Source organism: Gopherus flavomarginatus, chromosome 6 (assembly GCF_025201925.1).
Source record: "Gopherus flavomarginatus isolate rGopFla2 chromosome 6, rGopFla2.mat.asm, whole genome shotgun sequence".
NCBI lineage: Eukaryota > Metazoa > Chordata > Testudines > Testudinidae > Gopherus > Gopherus flavomarginatus.
In genome coordinates, this window is record NC_066622.1 from 34,219,376 (window position 1) to 34,230,097 (window position 10,722).

General features: G+C 57.6%; 1 protein-coding gene across 2 annotated transcripts; it reads right to left on the reverse strand.

Moving 5' to 3' along the window:
• Window positions 1–21: 21 nt before the first annotated feature.
• LOC127054582 (adenylosuccinate synthetase isozyme 2-like) lies at window positions 22–10,261 on the reverse strand. Of its 2 annotated transcripts, XR_007775275.1 has the most exons (14): window positions 9,929–10,261; window positions 9,172–9,217; window positions 7,479–8,791; window positions 6,606–6,671; window positions 6,048–6,104; window positions 5,618–5,668; window positions 5,293–5,359; window positions 4,537–4,618; window positions 4,065–4,191; window positions 3,113–3,267; window positions 2,768–2,892; window positions 1,517–1,614; window positions 976–1,125; window positions 22–611 (listed from the first exon to the last, which is right to left on the reverse strand). XR_007775275.1 is itself a non-coding variant. In XM_050960857.1 (13 exons), the coding sequence occupies exons 8-13, from the start codon at window positions 4,585–4,587 to the stop codon at window positions 1,052–1,054; spliced, it is 630 nt and encodes a 209-aa protein (XP_050816814.1). In that variant the 5' UTR covers window positions 4,588–4,618; window positions 5,293–5,359; window positions 5,618–5,668; window positions 6,048–6,104; window positions 6,606–6,671; window positions 7,479–8,791; window positions 9,172–9,217; window positions 9,929–10,261; the 3' UTR covers window positions 22–1,051. The 2 variants fall into 2 exon arrangements, 1 of the variants encoding a protein (XP_050816814.1); XM_050960857.1 differs by having other exon boundaries at window positions 22–1,125.
• Between the last annotated feature and the right edge of the window lie 461 nt (window positions 10,262–10,722).

Consider the following 10,722-nt stretch of genomic DNA (forward strand, 5'->3'; position numbering starts at 1 on the left):
GACACATCACTGGGCTCACGGTGAAACTAAATAATGGCTCTTTATAGCTATTTCTATACAGTGAAAAAGCAGCTATGAGACTGCCCACAGCAGGGGGCAGAACAGGGAGATCCAGGCATGGGAGAGAGAAGACAGGGGTGCCCAGAGGGGAAGCGCAGGTGATCTTTGTCCCCATGGGGGGCAGGAGTGACAGGTGGAGCAGGAGCTGGGTTCGGGCTGGGGCTCCCAACGCGGAGCGAGCACAGTCCGCCTAGCACAGTCCTGGAGTGAGGGGGAGGGGAGCTGCACAGTCCGGCCTCCAGCATGGGGGAGCAGAGTGTGGCATTCAGCCTGTAAACCGCAGGTCGGGGCTCCCCAGCATGGGCAGCACTGGCGGGTGAAGGGGGCAGAGTGAAATTACAATTCACTCTCTCTCAGGAGCGGTGGTGTTCCCCAAAGCGTAGGGGGGTGCAGGGCAGAGCACGAAGCACGTGGTCCCTGTGATTCTTTGCTGAGGGTCTGCGTGTCAGGGGTTGTCCTGGGGCAGAGCCCCTGCAACTGACAGACGGCCAGGGAGGCTCAGAAAATCTTGATGATGGAGTCGCGGAACTTCCTGACACCGACCCACTTCACTGAGAGAGGAGAAAGGGGGGGTGAGAACTAGGAACTCTCAGACCTCCCTCACACACAGCAGATTCCCCCTCCTCTCTCCCTACCCTACATGCAAGGCCGATTTCCTCCACCCCCCAAACAGAACCCAAGTGACAGCCTGGGTGGAGGGAGAGGCCCCAGAAACCTTGATGAAGGATTTGTGGAACTTCCCGACAGACTCACTTCACCGTAGGAGGACAGAGGCAGATCCCATGCCCCATGGCATCCCCAATCCAGGAAACCACACAGCACCCTAAAGGGGGTGCCCAGCATGCCCATCCCCAGGCCCTGATGCTGGGGCTGTGACCCAGGCCAGCAGGCTACTCAGTAGAGCTGTGGACATACCTGGCACCTCGAGGTAGCGCTTGATGAAGCGGACATAGCTCTGGGCTTGCGGAGGCAAGTCGGCAAAGCTGCGGGCCTACTCTGTGCTGCACTGCCAGCCTGGCTGCATCTCGTAGCCCACTGACACCTTGTTCAGCAGCTCCTGGCTCGCTGCGGGGAGCAGAGAGGCTTACTGGCTGCTGCAGGGCCCAAGGGAGCCCCTATCCCCCACAACCCCAGGATGGTTCATCCCCTACTACCCAAGGAGCCCCTATCCCCCTCCCAGGAAGCCCCTTCCCCACATCTCATTCCCATGGCAGTCTTTCTCGCATGCCGCATGCCACTCCCCGCCACCGCGACAGCTCTGTCCCCTGCACTCCCTGGAGGGATGCCTGTCCCAACCCAGGGATGGCTCAGTCCCTCCCCTCTCAGGAGCTTCTCCTGCCCCCAAGCTCAGGGGATACAAGGCCTGAAGCCCAGAGGTCACTCCCCTCTCATTGTGGGAAAGGCAGAAGAAAGGACAATACCTCCCCTTCACAGGGTAACCCCGCCACTGGCTCACCTGGGAAGTAGGCGATGGGTTTCCCCTCCAACCGGTATTCCACGCCCACCTTAATCTCCGGGAAGGTGTCCAGAATATCCAGCTTGGTGAGCACCAGGCTGCAGGGAGAGCAGGGGGTAGGTTATACTGGTGGGGGTGGGGGGGACCAGAGTGTGTGGGAGGCAGTGACTGACAGTAGGGGAGTGCATGAGATGAGAAAGGTTAGAGAGACTGTAGGAAGGGAGTGTCATAGTATCGTTCCCAATTCTGAACCTTAGCGTCCAAACTATGGGTACTAGCATGAATTCCCCTAAGTTTAATTACCTGCTTAGATCTGATAAGCTGCCACCAATCAGGAATTCGAGTGCCTGATACACTCTGGTCCCCCCAAAACCTTCCCTGGGGACCCCCAAGACCCAGACCCCCTGGATCTTAACACAAGGAAAGTAAACCCCTTTCCTCACCGTTGCCTTTGTCAGCCTTCCCCTCCCTGGGTTACCCTGGAAGATCACTGTGATTCAAACTCCGTGAATCACAACACAGAGATATTAGGTCTCCTGGAGAGAGAGATAGATTCATGCTCCGTGAATCTAAAACAAAGGGATTCCACCCTTCCCCTCCCTTCTCCTCCCCTGTTAAGTACAGACTCAATTCCCTTGAGCCTCAACAAGGGGGAAAAAATCAGACAGGTCTTAAAAGCAAAACTTGTAATAAAAAGAAAGAAAAAAGTAAAAGGTCTATCTCTGCAATTTAGATGGTAAAAAGTTACAGGGTCTGTGAGCTTAAGAAATTGGAGAAACAGCCTCCTCCAATAGGAATACAATTTAAAATACTTCCAGCCAAATACACATTTGCAAATAAAGGAAAACAAATAAAAAGATTATACCGACTTTCTACCTTTATACTTAGAAAATTGGAATAGAAGATTAGAGAGCCTATAGGTACGTGTGGTCACTCTCAGAGCCCAGAGAGAACAAAGCAAAACCCAAAAAACACAAACAAAGGCTTCCCTCCACCGAGATTTGAAAGTATTTTGTCTCCTCATTGGTCCTCTGGTCAGGTGTTGCAGGTCACTGTTTGTTAACCCTTTACAGGTGAAAGAGACATTAACCCTTAGCTATCTGTTTATGACAGGGAGGGACAATGAGTGGCAAGGATTGGAGAGTGGGGGGGGTGTGAGTGAGGCTGTGGGTAATGGGGGAGGAGATGGCAGGGTGAGTGTAGAGGGGGTTACTGAGGCTATGAGGTGGGGGCAGTGGATGCAGCCCTTACGCGCTGAATCCGTTGATCATATGGGTGTATCTCACCAGCATCAAGTCTAGCCACCCGCAGCAGCGTTTGCGGCCTGTGGTGACGCCCAATTCTTGGCCCCGTGACTGCAGCAGTTCCCCAGTCTCCTGTGGGGCCAGAGGGGAAGGGACAGGCCGTTACTCCTGGGACCCCAGGGCTCCCAGAATCTTCCCTGCTCCCTGGGACGGGGGGCCAAGGGTCCTCCCTATCCCTTGAGGGGAAAAGCCTATGAATCCCACTTCCCTCTCTCTGCGACTGCCCATAAGCATCAGGGGACATGTCCCCCAACTTCACAACTGGCCATTCAGATCCACCCCCTACACTCACATTGTTCTGCTCGGTGGGGAAGGTTCCAACACCCACTCGGGTGGTGTAGGCCTTCACCACCCCATACACCTTCCCGATGTGGCAAGATGGGATGCCCAGGCCTGTGCAGACGCCTCCCACTGTGCAGTTCGAGGATGTCACGAATGGGTATGTCCCTGGGGAGAGATGAGAGGCCAGAGTGAGCTAAGCAGGGGGTGGCAGCAAATGGGGCCTTGAGATATGGGACTCAGGTTCCCCCATCCCCAGCTCACATACACCTATCCCAGCCCCAGACTCCAGTTGTGATGAGGCCTCTCTCTTCCCAGCCTGCACTGCGGTGATCAGAACGTGTGTCTTTGGCTCCCACTGCTTTTGTTGTGCAGAGCCCCGTGGAGCAGGGAGGGGTGCAAAACGTGGGAATTTTGGTGCTATTTTTATTAACAATGTGTGTGACTCAGTTTCCCTACTCACTTTGTGTTGCTCCCTGCCGGGGGTGAGGGTTAATTTCTCCTCTGAGGAGATTGAGAAGGGATGGCTGGTGCCACACAACCATATTGGTTCCAGCCCAGATAACTTATCCAGAGCTGAGTGCAGTCAGCCCAGATGAAGGGAGGGCCCTGCAGAGACAATGGAAATCCCAAGCAAAGCATGACAGCGAACACAGCAGGGCTGGAGTTAGGGACAAAGGAGCAGGAGTGGTGAGGAGAGAGGGCAATCTTGGCAGCCCCAGGCAGAGCACACACAGGGTAAGACAAACATGGGCTCCAGGAGGCCACAGAGAAAGTGGGGCAGTTGCTTCTGCCAATACTGGCTCAGATTTAAGTCCTGCTTTAACCGCTAGCCCAGGTCTTGAAGCCTTGCAGCTGCCATGGGAAAAGCTAAGCCCAGGGCCTGGCATTCCCTAGAGACTGCACAGAGACAGGGGGGCCTCACCTGCCATGCACCGGGCACGAGGGCAGAGCGCCGCACTTACCGAAGTCGATATCGAGCAGGGCAGCATTGGCTCCTTCCACCAGGATCTTCTTGGGGGGCCCGTGCAGGGCCTGGTGCAAGAAATAGACACCATCCTTCACCAGGGGCCGGATCCTTTCAGCATAGACCTGGGGAGAGATGCTGGGATCAGATGGGGGAGGTGCTACCACTCATCTCTGGGGCTACTCAGGGACACTGGGTGCTCTCAACCAGCTAGGGGATCAGAGTGTATTTCCAGGGGAAGGAAGGGCGATTCTTGGGACGTTGGTTCATACCCAGGTAGGGGACCCTGGAGACAAGAAGAAATTGTGAGTGATTCTCAGGGAGGTAGGGATCCCCAGAGGGGAAGGTGGTGTTTCTGGGGGGCAGGTTGGTTGTCAGCCAGGTGGGGGACTCCTGGGGGGAAGGGTTATTCCTAGGGCAGAGGGGAGGGTGGTTCACAGCTGGGGGGCATCACTGGGGCCCTCACCCACCTTCAGCTGTTGCAGCTCGGCCTCTGTGTTGATGGTGAGAGCCGGGTACATGGCCTTGTACTGCTGGGCTAGCACCCTGAACCTGAGAGATAGAGATGGGGACCAGTGATCCCACAAGGGCACCCCTAAACGCTACTGCACTACCTGGAGTCACAAACGCCCAAGCTCTGCACTGTCACATGGGGTGTGATGTGTGAACAGATTCCCAGGGCAGGGGCAGGGCATCCTGAGAAGGCCCTAGGGCTGGGAGGCATGAATGGATCCCCGGGGGGCCCTGGGCATCTTTGTGAAAGGATTCCTCCCGCCTTTCCTTCCCCCTCAACTCACTTCTTGGAGAACTCATGGAAGTCGGCCAGCAGGTCACAGATGCGCAGGCCGGTGTGGGAAGCCTTGCAGGCATAGACAGGGCCAATGCCCTTCTTGGTGGTGCCCAGGCTGCCAGGGAAGCAGAGTCAAAGCTGGGTAGTGGTGGGAGCTCCTCCTATCCACCAGGTTGCAGCCAGATTGGATGCTCCCCACACTGGCCCAGGCTGCAGGGAGAGAAGCTGCCCTGACACCAGAGGATGGGAATCCCACAGAAACAGCCTCCCCTCCCCCCACCCCAACCTAGCCTCTGTCATTGGTGACCAAGGGGAACCCCTAACAAAATGCCCTGCTCCAGAGGACCCAGCCATAATCCTCCCCTGGCCCAGGCCCAGGCCCAGCTCCATCCCTCCTGCCCCTCCCAAATGGGGATCCAGCTGTTAAGCCCCTCACTTCTTGCCATCCTGCTGCTGCCGCTGCTGCTCCTGGATCCCATCCACAGCCTGGTGGAAATCGAACACTGTGGCAAGACACAATGGGAGATGAAGTGAGATGGAAGGGACACTCCTCTGCTACCACTGCCCCCACCAGCCCCTTCCCCATCTGCTGACACAGCCTGCTCAACCCCTCCCCCCCATCCCTTCCGCTGTTCAGCCGCCTCGTCATCCCCTCCCAATGAGCCCAGTGCCCCTGGGTCTTGATAGGAGACATTCCAAGGGTAGGAGAAGAAGTCCCAGATGATTCAGATAGTGCCCCCTGCCGGCTGCTCTGGACTTACCAATGTGAGCTCTATCTGAGATCACCGTGCGGGACTCCCAGCCCTCCAGACCTGCGGGGAAGGAAAACACATTACTGTGGGAAGGTCAGCCAGGATCACCCCTGGGCCTCCCTGCTTGGGACTCCCAGGCCTAGCTTATCCTACATGCCAGGCCTGAGCCTCCCATCCCCGTGCATAGGGCCGGTGACAGCCCTACTATAAAGAGTGGGAACTGGGATTTATTTACTGTGCCTTTATGTAACTGGGGGAAAGAACAGAACCCAGAAGTCCTGACTCCCACCCCTGTTCTAACTCACTAGACCCCAATGCCCTCCCAGAGTTGGGCAGCGAACCCAAGAGTACTGCCCCTCCCCACTCCCTATCCCACCGCAACCACTAGACTCTCTCTCTGAGGAAGGGAGCAGCAGGGTGGCTGGGGTTGGTCACTTACCAGGCCCTTTCTCAGCTTCTTCAAAGAGTCCTGGCAGATGGATGACCACTCAGTTTCCTGGAAAGACACTCAGCAGCAGGGTCACAGGCTGGAGTGCAAGGGGTTGAATGAAGGGCAAAGAGCCTAGCAGAAATGTGGAGTGCAGAGGTGGTATTGCAAGTCAAGACTCTGCCGACTATTGGAGGTGGAGGGGTGTTGGAGGTCAGGATGAGGATGCAGAGGGGTACTGGGAGATAGGGGATGTCACTCAGCGATGAGGAGGTGGCATGGCAATTCAGGCCCGCACAGGACAATGGAGAAGATGAGGTGTAGAAAGTAGGTGGAGGTGCAGGGAGATCTTCCACGGATGAGGGCAGCGGCATGGCAGTTCGGGCCCCTGCTGGGTGCCAGGTGGGGAATATTGGGGTGGGGATACTGGGGTATATTGGGTAGAGGGAGGGCTCTCACTGATCAAGGTGGTGGCACTGGGGGTGGGGAGACAGGAGGATACTGGAGTACATGGGGAGGTGTTGGGGGCAGGGCTGCAGTGGGATATTAGGGTGTATGGGGATCACTCACCGAGGAAGGAGGTGGGGTGTCAGGGCAGAGATGCAGAGGTATATTGGTGCACACAGGGGTCACTCACTGAGGAAGAAGGTGGGTGTCAGAGAGGGGATGCAGGGGGATATTGGGATACACGGGGGGTCACTCACTGAGGAAGGAGATGGGGTGTCAGAGAGGGGATGCAGGGGGCTTTTGGGGTGCACGAGGGTCACTCACCCAGGAAGGAGGTGGGGTGTCGGGGCGGGGATGCAGGGGGATATTGGGATGCACGGGAGGGTGTCGCTCACCCAGGAAGGAGGTGGCATGGCGGTTCAAGACCCCGCTGGGCAACAGATGGAAATTGTACTCGACCAGCCCCACCACCACGGTGTGGCCCTCGTTGTGTCCCCCCCCCCCCCCCCCCGTGGGGACAGGCCGGTCAGGAGACCGGCGCGTTGGGGTCTCAGGAACTACCCTCACCCTAATCCCGCCCTGGTGGTGAGACCCTCCCCACGCGCGTTCACCCGGTACCGCAGAGCACCCCCTGCTCTCACCTGGCACCTGCACACCAGGTAGGCGTCCATGGCCAGGAGATCCACCACCTTCCCTTTCCCCTCGTCCCCCCACTGTGCCCCTAGCACCACGGTCACCCGGTTCCCCCGGTCCGGCTCCACCGCCAGCCGGGGCCGCTTTCCCCCCGCCCCGTCCCCATTCTGCTGGTCCCAGCCCGACCCCGCGTTTTCTGCCCCAGCCATGTGCAACCTCTAGCCTGCCAGACACAGGGGAGCATGGCGGCGCCCACGCCAGCTTCAGCGCCCGGAGCCAACATGGCGGCGCCCAGGGTTGTGTCAATTGTTGAGCAACATGACGCGGCACGGACGATGGGTGCGCGCGCACACGAATTCCTACCCTGCAAGCTGCACTTCAAGCATCCTCCATTCCAGGACTCAAGATGGCGGTTCCTTTGGTAGCTTCCAATCCAGAATCCAAGGTGGCGACGTCTTAGGTAGCTTCTATTACACGATCTAAAATGGCGGCCGCTCGGGCAGTTTCCGTTCCGGCAACCAAAAGATCGCAGCATTCAGAACATGTTCTGTCCCAGAAACTAAGATGGCAGCATCCTGCATCAGTGCCTGGCCGCGAATAATATGATGGTCTTCAACCAACTTCTGTTCCACACACTAAAATGGCTGTACGGAGGGACCCTTTAATCCCATGTTGTGGCAGCACCAGAGGCTCCAGTGGAAGGACTGGAGGCACTGCAGCCTTCAGACTAATCCTCTCTGTCTGCCATAGCTCAGGCTCTAACTAGACAGAACCATGCACAGTCCCAGCCACATGTTACACAATCCCAGTCCTACATAACCCTCTCTCTGAACCTGCTCCCCACGCCACTGGTATCTGACCACATGGGCATACATGATGCTGACCCAGCAGAGATTGAATCAGGGCCTCCACAGTTTAAAGCATAAACTGATACTGCTTGAGCTAAAGAGGCAGGCTCCGCAGCTGGGCCTGTAACAGACTCACAGGCTGTGGAGGTTGGGGACATGTAACACACCAACCAGTCAAAATACCAGTGACTCCAGCACCAACACTCACCCACCTCTCCCAGCTCTGGAATCCACTCTCCAAGAAGGCCTCTGTTCCCCTTCTGATCCCGTGAGCTCATGGCAGGGCTCCTGCACACCCAGTGGCTTTGGTTCTAGTAACCAGGAAGATGACCCCTCCAACTCAAGGGAAAGGGGTGTTAGTGGTGACGGTAGAGGCATTATTTCCTTGCTTCCAATACCACAACAGGAAACAAGATGAGGACACCCACACTGCTCTAGACCAATGTGATGGCACCTGTGTTTTGACCATCCCACAGTCAACATGGCTGCACCCAGGGGAGGCAGATGATGCGGTGGGAGTCACAAATTCAAATACAAGTTGGATGTCAGGAATCATGTCCGTTTATTATCTGTGAGAACAAGGAGTGACTGGAAAGTCTCCAAGTGTCATGGGGCAAAACTGCCACCCAGTACACAATGGTGTTCCTAATGTCCTCATGAAGGCAGCGTTTCCAGCAGGCAACAAGCCAGGATGTTCTTGAGCAGCTTGGGTCCCACTCTCTGATATGGGGCCCAAGCATGTCTCTTGGAAGCAGAAGGGTGTGGTTGTGGTTCTCTCTGGGGTGATCCCATAGCTACTTTGACTCAAAGCTCTTCTGGAAGAGAAGGCTGAGGGTAAGTGAAGGACAGAATCAAGCACCTGGTGGGGCTCCTTCCAGAAGTCTCTTTACCACCACTACCCCTGCCCTTCCCATCATCATCCCACCCCAGCCTGTGTCTGTAGCAGATGGGACATGGCTCCCTGACCCACCCTCATGGAACCATGCACCACACAGACTGCAACCTCACCAGGAATGGACGCTCTGCCAATGCAACAGGGAGCCTGGGATCTCATTGTGTTGTGGTACCTGGGAGTGCCCTGGGAGAGGGAGCCCCAGCATGGGGCACCCACTCCTGCTCTCACCCATTCCCTGGAGCTGTTGGGGGTGTTAGCACTCCTCTGGTGCTGCACAGAAACTGTTAGCCCAGGTCCCCCTCCCCTGACACACCAGCATTTGGTTCAGCTCCTCCACAGTCGCTTTATCCTCCAGAATCCTGGGCAAAGGGGAGAGGAGCTTCCATTACTGATGTGACCCTTGACCCCCACATCCCCACACCCAGAAGTCCTCCCTGCCCAGCACCGGGGGTTGCTAAGGCTAGATGGATAACGCACTGCTGAGATGAGGAAGATAGGTGCCGGTGCCCTGCCCACTGCCCAACCCTGTCATCCACAACTACTACCCTTGCTCTCCCAGTCTTGTATCCTTCCTTCACCCACAGGCCCATCCCCAAATCTGCCACCCTTGCATCTCCATAGCCCTCACTCACCCACCAACCCTACACCCATCATCTTTCCTTGTCCATCCCCACACCCTCTCCCCAGCAGCCACCCACGCCTGTACTACCCTATGCAGTATCCAGCACCCTCTGGCCACCCCTCCAAGAATTAGCAACAATATAAACTCTACGCAGCCCAGGGGAAGCTACCTCAGATACAGGGATTCGGGGAATTAATGGGTCTGAGGCTGGGACAATTTGGGGTGGGGGTATTGCCCAGTTCAGAGGCGGCCCCTCTCCGACGCTAGGAGCAGTCCCCACACGCGTCTCCAAGAGAAGGATCCCAGGACGGGAAGTGGGACCCGCGGGGGATACCGGTTGCTCCGTCTCCAGCCCCCGCAGAGGATCCCAGGCAGGGCAGGGGTTGCCCTCTCTCCAGCACCCCGGGAAAGAGGGGTCCGTCCCAGGCGGCGTCCCCCGGCTCATTACCTCTCCAACGCCCCATTGATCCGCCGCACGTTGGCTGTGATGGCCGCAGTGGCTCCGCTCAGCCGGCCAAGCGCATCGTCCAGCATCTGGGCATCACTCCGCGTCCGGCCCGGCCCGGGAAGCAGGAGCCCAGAGCTCCGGCTGCGCCGAGCGCCACCCGTGAGCGGAGCCGCCGCCGCTGACTCCATGTCCAGACAGGGAGCGCGGGCAGCGTCGCCTCAGGTATCTGGAAACGCCCACGTGGGGGTGTGGAGAGCAGCCCACGGTCCCTCCGGCCAGGCCAGCCCCCAAAACCGCTGGAGCGAAGGAGGTGCCGAGCCCCCATTCCCCGGCCCGGCCTCCGCCTGGGCCAGTACCCTCCCCGCCCCGCCCAAAGAGCACAGTAGGGCGCGTGCACGCTGCAGCGGTGACAGGTGGGGAGGGAAGAGAAGCAGGGAGTCACGGCGCCAATAGGGCTGATCAGACAAGCACAAAGGGGCTTTTAGGTACTAGGAGACCCTTCCTCGCATGGAGCACAAGCCCCCCGCCCTGTTAGGCTCAGATTACCCCCCACCCCTCAGCACACAGTCCCCAGGGCTAGTCCTTGAAAGTAAGGGAACCAAACCGCAGCAGGCACTCTCATAGGGCCTGCTCTTGGGGAGAAGGGGTATTTCCCTTGCACAGCTGGAGGGAAAGCCCTGGAGCCCGTATTAACAGTGCGCTGACACTGTGCCTCACCACCAAGTGCTAGGCTGCTCCATGCTAGGGCCCACCACGATCTGCATGGGCACTAAGACTTCTATTATACAGCATGG

Excerpts from the sequence above, each read along its gene's own strand:
- LOC127054582 (XM_050960857.1), bottom strand. The coding sequence starts at position 4,587 with ATGTACCCGGCTCTCACCATCAACACAGAGGCCGAGCTGCAACAGCTG. Across the intron at positions 1,615-2,767 it reads ATGATCAACGGATTCAGCGC|CCTGGTGCTCACCAAGCTGG; the intron begins GTAAGGGCTGCA and ends CTCTCCCTGCAG. Across the intron at positions 1,126-1,516 it reads ACCCATCGCCTACTTCCCAG|CGAGCCAGGAGCTGCTGAAC; the intron begins GTGAGCCAGTGG and ends TGCTCCCCGCAG.